Genomic DNA, 20,384 nt, shown 5'->3' with positions numbered 1-20,384 from the left:
ATAAGTTTCTAACTCGATGAAAAATCCTTTGATTAACAATTTAGCATTCTAAATATTATTTCATTCCATTTAAATGGCTGTTTTAGAGTAGAGCAAGCAGTATTACTGATAAGAAATTAAAAAATAGTCCTGAGAAATTGTCCATGTCATCCACCCCTTCCTCCTTACCTAAGTTTTTTCACCTTATGCAATTATTCTTTTAATACCCATTTTGTCCCCTCTTCTTCTAAAATACTTCCTTAGTAGATGAACTATTTTACCTACTCAAGTTTACGTCCTCAATTTTAACATTCATCCATCATTTCCTATTTGGAGAGAATCTGATTACAATTATTTTTTTGCTCACAGAGTTGCGCACCAAATCTATTGCACCGATTCTGTGATGTGCTCAGTAATGCTTGAAATTCCTTGCGTGAATAAAGCTTGATCTGATTGAATTGATGAGTTCAGCCTCCATCATTGCTCATTTCCCCAGCCTCTGATATGGCGGTGTACCATTTCCTCCTAGTTTATGCATAAAATCATGGGTGGTAACAAGTACCCTGCCTAAGATGGTGGAGGCTTTTAAAAAATCTTTGCCTAAAAACAAGGCTAAAGCAACAAGTCAGCGGCCTACAGCACTTAATATAAGATTTATATGTACAGGTATACTCATGAAATAGGAAGTGCACATAGTTTTTGACAACATGACACCAAATATTCTTGGTCTTACTTAGTGGATGTATATTATGGGAATGAAAGCACTCGCACTTTCCAGAGACTTAATTTATCACCAACCTGCAACTTCAACACTTGAGCATCATTCTCAAGGTATTCTGTATAAAAGTTGTTGGAAGCTAGCCCTTAAATATATTTCTACCTCCCATACTTACCCATAACTATTTAAGAGCTCAATAATCTTGAAAAGAACATTCATATGTTGGAACTACAATCAGACTTTAATGGAATGTATAAAGTGGGAAAGTTATAGGACAGGCACTTGACTGGTGATGGGGACAGAGAATAAGTCACTGTATTAAGAGTGAGAATTAGTTTTTAGACATACACCTATTTGTGCTTGCATTAAACTGAAAATATATCACCTGATCTACTCATGAATTTCAGAAAGCAATTTTAGTAATCATTACATACTCTTTTTATTTCATTCTTGTATAATACGTACATTCAAAATCAGTTTGGCACAATTGCTTATTTCTTTTGGAGCTTAAGAATTAAAAATATCAAAGCTTAAAGTTTCAAAACAAACTTCCTCCAAAACCTTAGGAATACAAGTGAATAAACTTTTACTTTGGAATCTGATCACATATCATAATTTACCAATAGGCAAACTTTCTGGGAATCCTAAATGAAAAGCATTTATCCCAGTTAAATACTAGCTCAATGGTTGAAAAGAGAAAATGGTTCATTAACTTGAGTAGAAGTAATAGTAATTATGGGGGGTGACCGATAGCTATCATCATTTGCACCACTTGGAATAGGTAGAGTATAGGTAGATAGTATAGGTAGATATTCAGTAGGGGTAGGAGATTCAGAGAATGAATGAGAAAAACTCAGGGTTGTCATTAGTGTACTGTTAATGAAAGGCAAAGAGTCAAGGTTTTGAGGCAAGTATATAGTTTGAAGCAAGTTATTTGTGTATCAAATAAATCAATATTTAAAAAATTATCAATCCTAGGCTTTGGTAATGTATTTTTGTGCAATCGTCATTGGCACTATAATAACAAATGACTTAGAAATCACATGTGAAAAAATTTTCATTTTATAGCTTCAATCCCAACCTACTAAAAAAAGATATTTCAGATAATTTCCTTCTCACATAATTCAATGAGGATGAACAGGATTGTGCATGCCATATTATATGTAATGCAAGATGACATTTACAACTAAAAGTGCTGAAGAGATTCTATCATAAATTTGCCATTAAATCAAATTAAATAGCACCAAATAAAAGATGAAATCATTAAACAGAAAGATGGCCAAAACCTTCTTGGTGCAGTGAACTCTCCCTGCAGTTATGGGTTTGTGACAGTTAATTTTCAATAAATAGTTAGAAAAATCTACACTTTCACTCTACAATCTTCTTACTTCACTTATCTCAAGCAATATCATTTGCCCAATCTTGCCTTATCGGCAATTTTATATCGCGTATAGAACCTATCCCCAAATTAATTAATGACCAAGCAGTGCTCCCATCCTTCAACCACAACTGAAAATTTTCCATAATTTTATGAATTTCAAAAGGAAAACCAGAACTCAGACATTGCAGCTTTTGCACTCCGCTATGACAATGGCATGCCTACACCTTCATTAACTGCTGATTTTGGTAAGTAGAAACTCTCCAGATCATCATGTTACATTTTCTACTCAAGGGTTTACTTTAACAAATTTTTAAAACCCTCATTGGAATGCCTTTCATTCCTGTAAATAAGGCACTACCATGCTACACTACCTCATCTCAAACAAACATCTCATCTGTTTTTAGCAACAACAAATCACGTATGGTTGGGTTTAAATGCTATCAATGGTAAGATACTATCATGTGTTTTACTTTAAACCAAGCGAGTATTGGTGCAGAATTCCAACTGCATAAAAAAAGGGCATGGACGAGAAATTTCAGCTTGATCACTTTAGAACTATTTGAATGAGTGTTTTTCTTACTCTATTGGTAGTAAATGAACATCCAGGGAATTGACAAATATATGCTTCTTTGAACATATAACCATAAATAAAAATGTAGAACTCAATTGTACAGCCTGTGTCCATCCAACACAAATTGGTAATCTACCTAAACCAGGGGAATATGACAGAACTCTTAACATCAACATTCATTACTGTAATAGTTGCTTTCTAGTGGAAGAATCCAATGGCCAAAGTCATTTGCACCATTTAGGAGAGATGGATACTGTATTTCCCTACCTATAACACTTTTTTACTCAAAAACATGCTCTAAAATCAGTCTGCATCTTATAGGCTGACAGTATACGGGTATAACTTCAACCTATAATATGCAAGCTGATTTACTGGAAAAAATTCTTAAGTATTTTTCCTGTAACAGTCATAGAAAATGGTTGTCTTGATAACAAATTGGGTCATCATCACTCACTGATTTGAGCCAATGGTAAACAATAGAATTTTAGTATTTCCTTGAAAGCATTTCCTAAATAAATTCCCGAATATATCTAAAATGCATACAATGCAGCACATGTAGATACATCTCGCATATGGTCGTGCTATGAAAATTGTATGCAATGGGCTATCGGGAATATCACCCCTCTGGTAATAGATCTTCTCAATTTGTCTAAAGTCATTGTATCTATCTCAGTACACTCTGAGTCTACAGACAATCCACCGTAAGTGGTATGAGAGAGTTGCAAAGGCATATAAAATGGTTTTAGTACATTTTTTTTTATCAAAATAACAGAAACTAAGTGTTGTGTAAAAAGTTTAAAATAAAATAACTTATCAGGGTATTCTTAACTAAGGAGAAAAATTTTTCAAACAGTATTGCTTTAAACTTGAAACCATGAAATATGTTTCAGAACACCGAAACAGGGCAGCTGAAAAGGTATTTTGGCCTCCACCGACTGAGAGTTCATAGGAGAATGAAGAAAAAGAAAGACTGATTTAGGGAATGCAGATAGGAGTAAAAACTTCATATTCATATGCTCTTAAAAGGCTAAAGCTTGAGAAACATCTTAAGAACTGGATATTAAATCACAGAAGAATGGGACTGTTTCACTGTTTCAATAAATTGATGAAACAAGAAAACTAGCGATTGGTAATGTCTTGTGCCTATACTTAGGAGAAATCACGGTTCAAGATATGCAAAGAAGGAAACAGTCTGCACATGCATGCCAGGACAGTAACAGAAAAAAAATAATTGAATACAAAAAAATGCTATGACACACCAATTGATGATGGGAAAATTGAAATGAACATTGAATTCTAGTGCTTATGATTGGTTGAAAAATGCATGGGAGAAAGTAAAAAGTGAGACTATCATGATGAATTTTTTTAATGTTGAATTATCAATGTGCTAGATGGAAGTGAAGATGACATTGCATGAGGAAAGTGGCAATACTGAGAAAATAACTATGGAAACGATTTAACAGCAGTGATTAATTTCTGGGATTCTACATTTAATAAACAATATAGCAGCTAATATTTTAATGATATCATTCTATTTTCTTCGTGTTGAGTAAACATTGAAATACTTCGATCCTTTTCTGTCAGATAAAAGTTCTTTTTGTAAATTCTGACCTTAAAATTAATCACAGTCCCTTTTTTGGGCCAGGAAATACAGTAATTTTGTGGATGCAGGATGCTTCAGGAATAAGAGAATAAATGGGCGGACAGAAACCCGTCGGGATTATCCTATTCTTAACAAAAAGCACTAAGTCAACAATTTGTCCCATTTAACTTATTAAATTCTCATTGCAACAATTTCCAAGTGTAAAAATCATTTGCCTTGACCAGGATTCGAACCTGGATCCGTCAATTTCCAGTCAAGTGCTTTAGCTATCAAGGCATCCTCTAAAACTCTGAAATTTTGGGGAAGGCAAATGATTTTTACAGCCGGGGGTCGAATCCTGTTCAAGGTGAGTGATTTTTGCACTCTGAAATTTTGCACTGAAACGCATATTAGCGGATGACTTCATCAAAAGTTACTGTTGCGGCATCTTCCGCTGTTTCTTTGAAATATTACATACTCCACTTGAAAGGTTCCACATCATAGCACCTTAAGTAGGAACCAGCATGCCATTGAAAATCTCTGCCTCAGGTAGGATTAGAACCTAGGCCCTCTGGGTGGAACACACTAGCCACTGCACCTTAATCTCAAACCCCTCACTCTGTTACCCACATCATTAATATTTCAGAAGAAAATTGCCTAAAATATTGTATGGCATACATTCCTAAATAAATTCAGAATAATCAACTATGCCCAATGGTTTCCAACAATAACATGCTATGTAATTAGGACACAAATATGGCCGATCTACAATGATCATATTAGTAGGTGACGTCGTAATTTCACCATATTTAAGCATATATGATACTCTGTATTTACTGTATTCACAATATACCCATCTTATATTTTACCAATGTAAAATAAGATGAAATAATAAATAAATATAACAAAACAATAAGGTTGACTTATTTATTTACATTGGTATTAAAGAACAGAAATTTCAGTATTTAAACATTGGACTACAAACATGAAATAACTAGAACAACCAAAAACACCCAAGCACTAGATGGGAATCGAACCCAAAACCTATGGGTAATCATCATTACCCAATTATTACCAGTGCCAGCAAATTTCTGTTGGAGACAATACACATTTGGCAACCACAACTTTCATGGTTTTAATGCCTTAATTTTTTATACTGCTTTGTTAACCCGTATTTCAATGAATGGCCCTTTTTAAGCCTTTTAATGGCAAATAATTCCACTAAAAATGCCTTGGAGTACATGTTGAAGAGTATTTTTTAATTGAAAATATTAACTTAAGTCCTTGATCTAAATAAGCTGACCCAAAACAGTTACCCTATTTTGTGATTCAACATCAAGGTATTGTACCAGTTCTGTTCCTTGTGCTGCCTCTGACCATACTTCTGAAATGCATTGAAAACAGTAAATCTTTTACCCAAAAAACAGTTTGGGTGAAGCTGAGGGTGCACAGAGGCATCCCCGGAAATCATACCTAGGCCTTCCAGTCAGGAGTCCAATTAGTGTCTACCCCCCTGGCCTACACGTCTTTCAAAATTATGGTGCTTAATTTCAGGTCTTTACAAAGGAAAGAAAGTAGATGTACAACCTGGAGGCCCACAACAAACATTATTACATGATGATGATGAATAACAAGTTTTTCACTAGTTAAGATCAATGCTGACTATGCATGATCCTGTTAAATAAAGAGAATTGGTGTCCAATCTTACAGTAAAGATGCATCACTGCACAATCTATCTAGAAAAGAGCCTGATTAAGAAAGGGGAAAAAGGAGAAACCTAACACTGGTAAAGTTGAAAAAATTGTTCTTTCTTTTTTGTAACTGCTATTTTTTCATTTCTGAATTAATGCTTTTCACTTAAAAAACACAATCCACACCATAATACTGAAAAAAATTAGCTCTCACTAGGACTTATGACATTGAATAATATCTTTGATAGTGGGTACAGATGAAAAAAATGATACATGATTGATATATGATAATGAACATGCTTTATGCTCGTAATAATTATGCTGGGAACTAGAGTACCTACTCAAAAAAATGACCCTAGGGGTGGCTTCTTCTTAGAATCGTAACTTAAAATTTAAAACAACACATTCAATAAAATTATTACACATTAAGCTAAAACTTGAGCATTGAGTTTCCTGTGAAGAAATTATTAACAATTATATTATGCATTGACCACTTTCTTAAAAATTAAGATGGACTATGATTTCAGAAGAACTAGAGGCAGCAGTATAAATCTCAACTGGAAGGTAATGCCATTGGAATGATTAGGAAATTGTCATATCATAAATACTTTTTATTATCACAATCCATTGAATTTTACTTTTATAAAAATATATTAAAAGTTTACCGCATTAAAAGTAGATGTGAGGCAATGACAAAATTATATTGAAAAAACTACAATAAAAATATCTTCATTTAAAAAAAAAAACCGCAACCTAATAGAAAAACCTTTCAATTAGTCCCACAGAACTATTCTTTCCCAAGGTTTACAGAGGATGTTTTAAGAGAACACTAATGGGTACCCATATGGTCTGATGGGAATTAACTTAAGGTGTTACCATCTGGTATGCCAGAAAAACGTTAACAAAGTCCTAGCCATTCAATTTTATCTTCCGGGAAAAATTCCAGAAGATTTCAATAAAGAGGGTTATGTGACATTATATTAGTAATAATAGCACATTATACCTCAAAATTTTGTCATACTTAACCATACAAAATTTTCTAATATCATTAAATATCAGCTTATCCCATGGTGTAATTCAGGCACAGTGAATGAAAAATATGTTTAAATCATATTCATACCCTTGCCTGGTATAATACCCTAATCCTTGATTAAGATACCAACGCCGTCAATACAATTGAAGCTGTTTAGGACAGTATAACCATAGGGATTAAATAAGGTTCATAAGTACAGAAATATAAATTTGGGAGCAGTGTGTACATGACAAAATAAAAACCCTATTCATCTCAACAACATCAAAAATATGTTTTTTCAAATGCAAAAGTGATGGATAAGAAAAAAATATGATTTTTCTGGTATTGTTTAAAATCCACCACACTTAACTAGTGAACACCTTAACCAATAAGCCATATCATGCATTGGTTGTGTCATAATGCTTAAACGTACTTCTGAAATGCATTAAAAAAAGTAAATCTTTGAAACTATAAATTTTTAAATAAGAAATAAATTCTTCTATTTAAATATAATTTTAAACATCATTTAACAGCAGATCCATAAGAAAACTCCTTCTTCAGATACATCAAGGCAAATCAAATCTGTAAAGAAATGTATATTTGTCATTACACAAGTGTAAATCATTATGGAACTTAAAAAAAAACAATTTAATAAATTGAAAACATTTCTGTGGCATACTTATCAGCTAAACTGAGACTCCCGATCTGACATAGTAAAGCAACAATTGAGATTGTTCATGTACACAAACATATTATACAACAACTGAATGGAGTTTTTGAACATGATAAAATTCTTAACTGAAATCAAATGGCAATCTAACCTTAATATGTAAAATGAATTTAAACCATTGAAATGAATCATATTAAGAACTAAAATAAATAATTAGAACAATTACATGTGAATATATCCAACACAAAATAATGGCCGTTTGCCATTGAGCTCCAATTCTTGAATTAGAGCAGAGCTACATTTTTTTTAAAATGAAAGTGACAAGAGAAAATGAATTTGAACTGTAAATCAGAGGAATCACTGATCTGAAGTTCTATTCACAGCCATTGTTAGAGCCACACTTAAGCAACATTCAATTCTCAAATGCTCAAAATAATTTGACAAAGTACAAGATTAGTACATACTTTACACTTTCAAAATGAGCTGGAACTAGAGGTGGAAAAAAATAAAGCAATTAGGAAAAGGGAAAATGATTATCAATGCTAATTAAAAGCTTTTGCTAATTTTGTGAATTTGCTGAAATGAACAATGGCATGCTAGTTTCCATCCTTCTAGTTCATTTTTAATGGATATTAACACATCATTTTGGGCACGAGCATGAATAAAACCTACACTTTTAACACTTTGAGGATACATGACCTATTGAACTTACAATAACTGAAAGTCTGCAAGTGGACTTAGCAGCAACCGTTCACGCTTTATGAATTCCTCCTCTTTGGTATTGCTCCAGTGCTTGAACTCATACGAGGAGCTCTCTGGGGAAACAAACATTCTTATTAAGTAACTGCTTGACAAGATGATAAAAACCACTTATTCAAAGATGAAAAATATTTAACCATTCAAAAGGACAAATTATTAAATTAATGTTATCCTTACAATAATATCAACAAGTAAAAATCATTCCACTCCACCATGAATGAAACTTGAAACCTCCCCCTCAGATGTATAAAGGTATGAAACCTGTATGTATCAAACCATATCAAAAATGTTTCTTTATAAAGGCTCATGTACATGAGTAATTGTTTTAGAGTGTGAAATTTTTTTAATCCAGTGCATCGTGATACAAATAATGGAAAAAACTGCAAAAGAAATCATACGAGGGTCATCCGGAAAGTAGTACCCGTTCGTGAAATAAAGACACAAAAGTAAATATTAACAAACATAAAAAATTTTATTTGAAAGAGGATACTTTAAACTACTTCTCAACATAATCTCCAAGCAAATTAAGGCATTTGTCATAACGTGTGACAAGTTTCTGTATTCCTGCTGCATAGTCCTTCGCCGCCAGCTCATTGAGATACGCGAGGGACCCATCTTGCACAAATTTTTGCATAATGCAGATGGTGTTTAACAATTTCATGAACAATTGTTCGAGAAACATTGGGAAAATGCTCACAGATGTCATCAATTGTGACGCGCCGATCGTTCCTCACAAATTCGTCAACTGAGCTCACCAGTTGGTCTGTAATGACAGACGGTCTCCCCGAACGCTCATCGTCGTGTGTGTTCCCCCTCCCCATGTTGAAGTTGCGACACCACCGCCGAACAGACGACTCGTCCATTACATTGTCTCCATACACCTCCTTTAATTGGCGATGAATATCACATGGGCGAACGTTTCTTGCATTGAGGAATTTAATCACTGCCCTCACTTCACAACTGGCGGCGTTCTCAATTTTTTTAAACATTGTAAACAATCACAGAAACAACACAGGCAATGCTAGCGTCACGCAACTTGGCTCAGAGAAGGCAGACAAGCCACTGAAGCTATCTGACCTCGTCCAGCGGCTACTCGCGTCGTCAGCACTTCATGCGGCACGAACGGGTACTACTTTCCGGATGACCCTCATATAAATACAGGGTTTCACATTTGAAAAACTATATGGTACGTGATTAAAATGTTTCAAATTGTGGGAGAACATAAATTCCGATTACACAAGTATGACATTTAACTGTGGATGATAACCCCAGGAAGTAGCTTCAAGTTTTAATATTGATGGCTTCAGGGGATCTGTGAATGGCTTAATGGATTTATACTTAGGCACAGATCAATGGCAGGGATAGAGGGGCAAATTGAAGCCATATACATTGTTATAAATGTCATTATGAAAGAACTGCATGATGCTATAAAAACAACATTAAAATACTTTATTAACTAAATAGTAAAATTTCAATGCTTTGTTGAAGGCAGTTAGTGTTCACCAGAATAAAAGCAGTATGAAGACCAAAGACTGCTTATTTTGACTTTAAACTTATACTTGTGCAGTTATAATTCAACAAAATTCATGATTATGGCTCTTTAAGTTTGTACCTAAAAAGCCTAAAGCTGTGCCCAGACTCATTAGGCATTAGGGAGCATGCATTAAGGTGCCTAAATGTTAGGCGCCAAATGGAAAGCCACCTTGAGTGAGGACACCCTGCACAGTACCATTGCAATCTATGTAGCTAAGAATAAAAAATGAACAGATTATTATGTCCTCATGTAAATATTTTGATATTTTAGATAGCTTGTGCAAATGTACAATTTCAAAACCACGTAACATTTTTTGTGTAATTCTGAGCTCACTTTAAATTTCAGTCGGGTCTTTTATTTAAAATATCTATTTCTTTCTTATAGTGGGTGCATTTGAAAAGTGATGCAGGTGAATTTCCCGCACCACTCCTATTGGTCGGAGTGATATCCAACCACTTGGAGTAGGTGGAGGGGACGCTAAGCTTTGCTGCAAAACTGGTCTCAGTGTTCTCAAAGCTGTGGAAGCGGCAGGATATCAGTTATTGTAAACCTCTGTGTGCCAACTGTGTCACGAAAAAAATGGAAACGACGATTGAGCAACGCCATGTGATTACTAAGTTTTCCGCTAAACTGAAAAAAAATCTCTTGAGGAGACTAACAAAATGGTTCAAGGCTTACTGAGACTCTGCTCTGTCCTACTCACAAGTTTTGAGGTGGTTAATGACCTTTAAGGAGGGCCGGGAGGAGTTTCAAGACGAACAATGCTCAGGGCAGCCAACAACCAGCAAAACCAAAACCAATGTGACTCGTGGTCAACAAATGTTGGTCTCTGACCATCAATAGAGTATCAAGATGGTTGCCAATGATCATTATATTTAACTCCATAGATTATCCATCTTTTATATTTTGCTTCAATTATTAGCTCGGATAGGAATACATTTCAATAATTTAAACTTTTTTATGGTATTTTTCTCCAGGGTAATTTTTCAGTCATTAGTCCTTGTCAGTAATCATTTTAAGAAACCCTTTCTGCCATATGTAGTTCATTTATATTCATGGGTACTTTTATAGCTGAATGTTTCATATTGCTAAGCATAGTAGCAATTAAATATTTATCCCACAATTAGTCTTTGTCATCGCTTTTTCATTTTTTATGGCTTCATTACTTTGTGGGCTTACGTAGTGAAGTGGTAACTCCTTTGGCAAAGGTTTGACGAACGACCTATGATTACCCAGTTGGATTCATGCAGACAGCTATATTTTTACTAACGACATTACTAAATGCTTACACTCTCCAATCACAACATTACGCTCGAAGATTATTTTCCGTGATGTTTCTATATCAAAATAAACTTTAACAAGCATACAAATGAGGCATGGTTCCAAACAATGACAAAAACAATGTTCTCAGTCATGAAATGAAGCACCAAATAAAGAAATATATATTCTTACCTCTACATTTCAAATATCTGTATACAATAACTTGATAAAATAAAGTTATTACAAGAATTAAACATCGCGTGGAAGATGCCAAATTTCTCTTGCCTAAGGAAAGCTCCGCCTTCACATTTCAACGGAAGTAGTATAGCCATCTCACATTAATAAAGCCTAAGTTTTTTCAACTAGTAAAAGTCTACTCTCTCAAACAATAAACAATGTTATTGTGACCAACATATATAATAACCTACGCAGCCACAACATATATAATACACTCCTGCAATAGCGATTATTCATCTGCTAGTTGTCTAGCACTTTGCATTTTGGGATTGCAGTATGGCATATTTAGGATACACTTCTTGTGCTCTAAATCCAGTGGCCGAAATACAAGGTGTGCCAAAAAAAGACGACTGATTTTATTCTGCGCAAACCGTTTAACGGATTGAAATGAGAAAGTGCACCATGCAGTGACACATCAGATGACTAAAACGAGAGGTGTTGTGGTTTTTTACGTCAAGTCATTATGCAGCAGCAGCGGCATGTGCCTTAACCTTTTCGTTGCCACGTACAACGACAGCAATGAAGGAGCTAGAGCAACAGCGTGTGTGCGTGAAATTTTGTTTCAAACTTGGCGAAAGTGTTACAGAGACATTTGGAATGATTCAGCAAGCCTTTGTTAATGAAGCTATGAGTGCAAGCTAGTGTTTCAAGTGGTACAGTCGTTTTAAATCGGGGAGAACCTCGACAGATGAAGGTTGACGAACAGCCTTCCACTTTGACAGACCCCAACCATGTGAAATTGGTGAATGATTTGGCACGGGCAAATCACCGTTCAACTGTAAGGGAGACAGCCGAGGAAGTGAACATTAGTTTTGGATCCTGTCAGACAATTTTGACAGACATTTTGGGCATGACGAGCATCGTATCAAAATTCATCCCGCGGTTGCTGACTGATGAACAGAGACAAAAACGAGTGGACATTTGTCAGGAACTCCTGGATTGAGCCAATGCCGACCCAGAGTTTCTTACAACCATCGTAACCAGGGACAAAACCTGGGTTAACGGTTATGATGTTGAGACAAAGGCCCAGTCTTCTCAGTGGAAAGGTCCTCATTCTCCAAGACCATTGAAAGCCTGCATGTCCTGGTCCAATGTAAAGGTCATGATGGTGTGTTTCTTCAATTGGGAAGGGCTGATTCCATACGAATACAACCCTTAAGGTCAAACCGCCAACGAAGATTTCTACTTTAAATTTATGAAGAGACAGGGTTGCAGTGAGCCAAAAGAGGCCGGACATGAGGAGACAAAATGCATAGCGTTTCCACCACGATAACATGCCGGCTCACACAGCGCTGATCGTGACAAGAGTTTTTTGCCAGAACCAGAACTTCTGTGATCCCACAACCCTACTCTCCAGAAGTGAGTCCATCAGACTTTTTTTTGTTTCCAAAGTTGAAATCAAACTTGAAAGGGTACTGATTTGACTCTATTGTGGAAATTAGAACTTATTGTACAGCAGACCTGAAGGGGATCCCTAAGGCGGCTTACCAGGCAGGATTCGAGAGCTGGAAGAAACGTTGGCAAATGTGTGTGACGTCAGCCATGGCATGTACTTCGACGACGACAAGTTTGATTAAGCTGTATCCATCAAAATAAACAAGTTATAAAATCAGTCCTGTCTCATTTTGGTTACACCTTGTAGGTGTCTAAATTTGTGCCCTCTCACTGCCTGATGAGTTTGGACACCCTTCAAGATAGCATTCACCCTAAATGGAGCAATTTAGGCATTTAAATGATGAGTTTGAACACAGCTTAATTTATTGCCTTGGGAGTGACTACAACATGCAATTAAATAATTTGGGTAATGTTAATATTTACATGTTTTATTCAATGTTTTAGTATTTAATATTTTGCTATTTGATACAAATAGATGCTGTCTCTTGATATATGACCAAAAGATTTATCCAGTTTAGCTAATGAGGAGTCCTCTCGCACCATGGATTTATGTTCACATGAAGGATGAATCCACCAAAGTAATTGCAGCAGTATTTCCTGTAGTTCTTGGAATTAATTGAAATACATTTCCCAGTGGATTTACATTTAAAGTAATTTTCATGACTTATATCCTAAAAAAATATACTAAAAAATACGAAGGATTTTTTTCTACTATTTCCAATATTTTTTAATTTTCTTTGCATGAATAGCATTGGCTAATTAAACATTGATTTTATTTTTGTCCTTAATGTATTAACATTAAAATCCCCTTGTTGATTAAACCCGATTCATTCAACATCTTTGAAATCCTCACACTAATCATAACAAACCCAAAAAATAAAATATCACGCAATGTCCTCACTAGTATTTCCCCATAGTTATGCACACAAGCTTATCCCCCTGGTGAAAGAAGACTCTTTACTTTTTAAAATTTAATTTTTTTATTACGACCTAGGTTTTGTTACAGCATAACATCTGTAGCTTCAACCTGAAGATTTTATACCTGTAATGAAACCTAGGCCGTAATGAAAAAATTATACGTGAAAAATCAAAGTATCTTCTTTTATCATGAAGGATTTCTATCTACCATGTTAACCCTGCAACTGTCATTTATCCCCCTGAAAAAATGTTTATGTAGGTGTTGATTCTATTGATAATTTAAAGGGCATCATTCATCCATACACATTAGACCTACAACATAGTATTAGTTTTGGAAGACAATCTCACCAAAATCTTCCCATGCCGCCCTTGGATTTGCCACTCCTCATCCAGGTAAGTAAAGTCACGTGCTCGGTCATCATCAGTAATACTCTTATCTGATGATAATCCCATTTTTGCAGCTAGCTTTGACTCCTCCAGCTTGCTCTTATATGCTTCCAACACAGCAGTCGATTTCTTTGTTTTAGAAGAATCCATTGCACTGTGATTCCACCAATCTTGGGCAGGTGGAATCTTACAATTTTTGGTGTCATCATTATGCACTTTGGATTTAGGCACCAAATCATTTACACCACCATCATTATTATTAGGTTTCTTGTTTTTATCCTTAGAAACAGAGCCTGTAGACTGTTGGGGACTATTCCAAGGCTGTGGTGATTTCCTCTTGCCTTCATTATCATTGACTGAAATATAGAAGAGAGTAAACATGAACTAAAACCTAGAGACACAAATAACAATAATAAAAAATTAAACCCTTTAGAATTAAATTGATCTGCAGAAAGATTCTCGAGTTAATACCATGGGCACATTTGGAATGAGATATCTGTAAATGTAATTACCTTACTACCAAAATACATTAATTATTAAGAAAACTCCTGGTCAATGTAAGTTATAGTAGGGCAACAGTACATGTATTAAAAGATATAAAATATATTAATACATCCAAGTTATGTAGGATATCAATAATTCCTACAAAACTTGATTGATTTATTCTGGATGGTCACTCTATTATATCAGATTTACAGACTTTAGATTTTTTAGAGTTATCTGCTAAACAACTTTTAGTTAGTTATTTTAGAGCAACAAGTCACAATTTTAATCGGCAATCAATTTAAATTCTCAAATATGTATTATTACTTAAATAAAAGTTTAAAACTTCCTCTATCTTCAGTTCTAGGAGTGAGGTTTATTTTAACAAAGTAACAAACAATAGGCTATTAATGCAAATACTTATTTTCTTCTGCACATGAAAATTCATCAACGACTGACCAAGTTTTTCACCTTCATACCATTCCAGTTATTCATGATTAATGGCTATTGATAAACAACCACTAAAAAGAATACTACCACAATAAACAAAAACCCCTGAACAAGAATGGGAGAATGGAAGAAACTCACTGCAGCTGATGAGAGTTTGAACTTGGCTATCATCTACATCGGCTGCAGTCACATCCAAAATTGCAATTTTTAACACCCACCACCACCACAGTTAACAATCCAAAGGTCATTTTGTTAGGCGAGGGTAGAGCTTCACCTAGTACTAAGCTTAATGATGTAAGAAATTCAGACCTTAGGGTTAGCCATGCCAGTTCCTTACCTTGTCCGACCTATGGTTTCCCAAGAAGATCTGGTACCTAAAAATCACACAGTAATGATGAAGCTGAGGGTGCCCAGAGGTAAACCCAGGCCCTCTGGTAAATAGACCAATGCTCTACCCACAGCTGGTATACTACGTCCTTTTCTTTGGCATCACTTATGAAATTTTCATTCCCATAATTATTTTGAAAAATTATTTCAGATGCATAAGTAAATTTAAATAAAAATATTGAAAAGCTGAGTGTGATAAAGATTTTGTGAAAGCACCAATAACTCCTTACACCTAACAAGGTATCAATATCTATTCATCATGCAAACACTGGCAATAATTTTATGGTTTCCACTGTTTATTGCAAAACTTTAGCCTACATAAACCTTTTTTTATATTTTGCCTTTTTTCAGCCATTCTTTTGCTTCTTAGAAGCCTCTGAAGAAAAGTTTTGTATAAATGAATGTTTATACGATGTGTATACAGGATGCAGAAACTTAACTTCCTTTTTTCAAATGCAAAATGCTTTCAAAAAGTAAATTATGTTGCCGCACCCAGTAGAACAAACATGAAGCTTTCAGAATATGTATAATACTTTGCTCCACAACAGAAGTGACCAGGGAAATGTGCTTTCAAAGACCATGCCTCCAACGTCAGCAAGATCATCAATAGCAAGAGATATTTAGATGCACCCAAAATAAGAATAGAAGTGTACACCAAGAAATTGGCCAAGCTGACGCCATTTAGAGCACAGTCCAGAAAAACAATGCTTAGCAGGGGTGGTTCTCAGGATTGTCTGGATCTGGAGTATTTTTGGGATCAACACTTCTTCTCAAATTGCAGCGAGCATCTTCAGTAGAGAAGTTACTCAAGCAAATCAAAAAGAAATGGGCCCAAAATTCCTCCACATGCAGCCAATCCTAAGAACCACCCCTGTATCATCCCATTGCTGAGAAAACCTACAATCTACTAATAGTGAGTTTACATCACAAGGTTACTCATGAAATGAGCACCTATATAACAAAAGGAAGTTATGGCATACAAACAGTGGAAGTAAGGAGTGTTCTGGACAATTGCAAGGCTGGAAGTCTTTATATTACTATAAATGACCTTTGTGACCTGGAGGGCAACTAGTGTTCATATAAAAGGAGAAAGAGCTATGACACCAGAGAAGGTTGGCAGTGTAAAATTAATTTATTTTTGTTTTCGATAAAAATGCTTCAAAAGAACGATTAAGGATTTTACCATCCACAGGTGAATTAAAAAGGAAGTCTTTTTGATACTCTGGGTCAACGTTCATGCTTGCCTTCAAAAACCACATTCATCTTGCCTCAATAAACATGAAGATCTACTGATACTGATTGCTTCAAGTACTCTTAGATGAGATGATAACAAGATTTGCTTGAGGTAAATAATTTCAGGTCTATTGACTATGCTTCATTGGTTGTAAAAACAATCTATAAATATACTTGTAACACCTAAAATGTTTCACTAAAAACCAACAAGACATGTTAAAGTTGCATAAATCGAATTATATCATGGTCAGTTTAAATACAAGACATCAGACTCCTTTTTAATGACCAGATAGCAGTAGATGAACTAAAATTTTGAAATTATAAGAGAAAATGACTTACTGGACCATTGGGCCAATTTTAATGCAATTGACTGTTCCTTTGGAGGGCGAAGTGGGACAACTTCTCCTGGAAGGGTTTGACAAACTGCCCCCATAATGCTTTCCAGGTTAGCAGCATTCCTACCCACTTTTTCATCTTTTTTTGCTTTACCCTGGCCCAATGGCAGGCGATTTTGTCCACGCCCACATCCACTAAATCTTCCATTATCTATGGTAACTCCAGCTGCTGTTGCTGCTGCTTCAGTATCCATAGGCCTGAGAAATAACAGAAAGCTTTGAAGTCAAACATAATGGTGTGAACTTAAATAATGAAGTTTTTACATCCAAAAAAATCAATTAATGTATATAAACAGCATATCAAGAAATAGTAATGGGCTCGCTGAATTTGTTAACTGCATAATTTTACTATAAGGTATCACCATCCACACTCATTAATCACAGGAACCAAACTGTTTTAATGACACTAGTGGAGCAGTATGCAACCCAAAAACAACTACTGTACACAGTGATAACATAACTAGTTTCTCACATACTCCTACAGTAATCCACCATTTAAGGTAGATTTTGGATTGACACAGACTAAACATGCCTAGCCTAACAACACAATGTAAAACCCCACACAACAATAAATGTTAGTGGTTTCTACACAATCTATCCCCCTTCACTGCATTCAACAAGCCTATTATTTTCTTACCCCATCCTTGCTTCCCTAGCATTCCCCCTTTTGTCACAGTCTTCAGCTTTCCATCACTAATCCAAATGATCTTTAACCATCATTTCTGCCTTTTGATTTCTCCCAACAACCCTCTCTTCTTCCCCATCATATCAAGTACTTCTTTGTTTGCTTTCCTTTCTGTCCATTATAACAGTTCCATCCTTCTCCATAACCACATCTCAAAAGCAAAGGATAGCAAGAAAAAACTTCAAGATATTGGAAGTGAATGGTTACATAGCTAACGCATATGGTATACTGAAGGATTTCTACAGTTGGAATCTCAGTTGATGACAGATATTTTTTCACCCATTATTCCTTCTATTTCCATTCTCAACACACCTCTATGACATGATGTTTAATCCCATCTATAATTCTGTGAATTTTTCCTCTCTTCCTTATACCATGTTTGCCTCCTTTGAATTGTAACTTTTCATCTAGCATTTCTTGAACCAAGCTATACTTATCCACTCTATATCCCTTTACTATTTCTGAGACAACTGACCTAAATCCTTTGCCATAAAGTCAATAAACCCTTTCCACAAATCTCTGTTGAGCTCAAATAACTTCCCAGTCTTACCCGACATGCTAAGTATATTCCTTCCTTTAATCCAACCGGATACTTCAAATACTTTCTTATATGGCACTTCTAACATTCTTCGATTTCATTATCTCTTCTGTCTTTTTTTTCCCAAAAGAAAATATAATGAAACTACTTCTTCCAAGGTGATAATCTGATTATCACAATGACTGTTGGATCTGCAACCATTCCTTCCCGCTAGAATAGGTTGATGCTAGAATTCTTCTTATATGACTGTACTGCTACCCCGTAATATTTCCACCCTTCTTTGCCTTATTATTAGGCACCCAGCAACTGTCATTACAATTATATCAGCAACTGTACTTAAAGTTACCAAAACTAGATCCCTGCCCATAAGGGTGGTCATATACACTGAAAATGTTTGTCTCCAACACCTAGATAATCTTATTTCTCAAAAAGGAGTATTCGTGGAAACATATTATTTCAATTAAAATACGCAAGTAATGGCTTGATTTTGAAAGAAGTACATAAGATACTCTAAATTTATTTGTGATAAAATACCCCAAATATCATAGGACTATCCTAAGAATATACATGTAATATTCATTATAACGTTAAATTTAAAAAATAAATTTATACAATTAAATAATTCATATAAAAATTAAGTTCAACACGTACTTTCCATCGCGAAACTGCGTCATTTTCATCCTTTCCACTAGCCGGAAAGCCCTCCTCTCAGATCTAGTAGCTCCATGCTGAGCACTACACATGAAAATGCCAAAACAGAAAAAGCAGCATATATCAACATATACCTTCCATGGAACAACAACTGTCGATTAGTTTCATTAGAAAAAATCCAATCCAACAAGAAAGAAATAGGTTTAAGTACCGTAAAATTGGCTGATTCTCTAAGTGCTGAGTGGGGTCATAAGTATATGCAGGTTCAGAAGGATCATCCCAATTCTCTTCGCAGGGTGGTATATCTGGCAGTTTGTACGAAGTTACTGGTTCTGCAACTTCCGATGCCACTTCAAGGGAGAGTGGAAAAAATGTGAAGTGATACATACCCTCGCCACTACTTAAATTATACAATAAATCAACTATCAACATAAATACGTACTGAAATATCTTTCGGAATCGACAATTTTTCGGTTGGGGCAAACCTTCATATGCTCTGCCAATTCTTCTTTATTTACATGATGGGTGGCATCCAATGGGCAGATTACTTTTTCTTCCACGGCTCTATCCTAAGAGTTTTAAACGGACAAAAAACCATTACTAACAGGGGTTATACCGAATCCGGGCGGAACAGAACTTAAATGTCTTGATTAACCAACAGCTTCTCTTTTCCAGCACAGTATACATAATCAGTAAGCATTGGAAATATTTAGGCACTACGCTACGAGATGGAGAAACTTCCATTGTTGATCACAAATTTGGAGATACATTTGCTTGATAACATAACTTTGTAACACTCCAGTAATAGTAAATCATAAAGAATACGAAAATAACTTACCCTTAAGTTTCTACGACATTTCACCAAATGATATTGAAAGCGAGCCCGCAATATTCTGTGGCTCGGATTATAAGGGCATGAAGTATATCCAGGATCCATACCAGAATTGTCTGAATTCCCTTTGCTTCCGGAACCCATAGTTAATTTTATTTCATAGGACACTTAAGGAGAAATACAGAAACAATGGAGATCAGATTTGACCTGCCTGTCAATCCTCCGAACGACTTTCACAACAGTCTGGTCACGACAGACACTTTCAATTGAATAGCTAAACACGCAGTACTCAGTTTGATAACTATTTTAGTTAAAAACGTTCTCGTAAAATTTAAATTTCAAGTCATATGCATGAAAAATATTTATATTTATAAAAAATAATTTAAAGAGATTGCTTCTGATTTTTTAATACATAAATAAAAAATAATACGTGAACTTAAAATAACATTTGACTTGTATGAAGAAGGTTACAAAAAAGAAACATTTCTAATGCATGACAATGTAACGACCATTCATTCTAATTACATTAGAGCTTTAACTGTGTAATTTCGTGTTTGTTATGTGCCCAATTAATTTCGTACAATATTCCTTGAGAACGTAGAACTTTAAAATCACCAGCATGTGATACTAATTGGA

The 20,384-nt window shown here is 35.1% G+C and overlaps 1 protein-coding gene across 1 annotated transcript; it reads right to left on the bottom strand.

Moving 5' to 3' along the window:
• Positions 1 to 5,160: 5,160 nt before the first annotated feature.
• Positions 5,161 to 19,996, bottom strand: LOC139696646 (uncharacterized). Its single transcript, XM_071595461.1, has 8 exons — positions 19,755 to 19,996; positions 19,359 to 19,485; positions 19,128 to 19,266; positions 18,917 to 19,000; positions 16,987 to 17,240; positions 14,056 to 14,450; positions 8,317 to 8,419; positions 5,161 to 7,516 (listed from the first exon to the last, which is right to left on the bottom strand). The coding sequence occupies exons 1-7, from the start codon at positions 19,890 to 19,892 to the stop codon at positions 8,363 to 8,365; spliced, it is 1,194 nt and encodes a 397-aa protein (XP_071451562.1). The 5' UTR covers positions 19,893 to 19,996; the 3' UTR covers positions 5,161 to 7,516; positions 8,317 to 8,362.
• Positions 19,997 to 20,384: the final 388 nt, after the last annotated feature.

Source organism: Hetaerina americana, unplaced genomic scaffold (assembly GCF_022747635.1).
Source record: "Hetaerina americana unplaced genomic scaffold, ioHetAmer1.1.p SCAF_7, whole genome shotgun sequence".
Taxonomy (NCBI): domain Eukaryota; kingdom Metazoa; phylum Arthropoda; class Insecta; order Odonata; family Calopterygidae; genus Hetaerina; species Hetaerina americana.
This window is presented reverse-complemented; position numbering and strand designations above follow the sequence as displayed.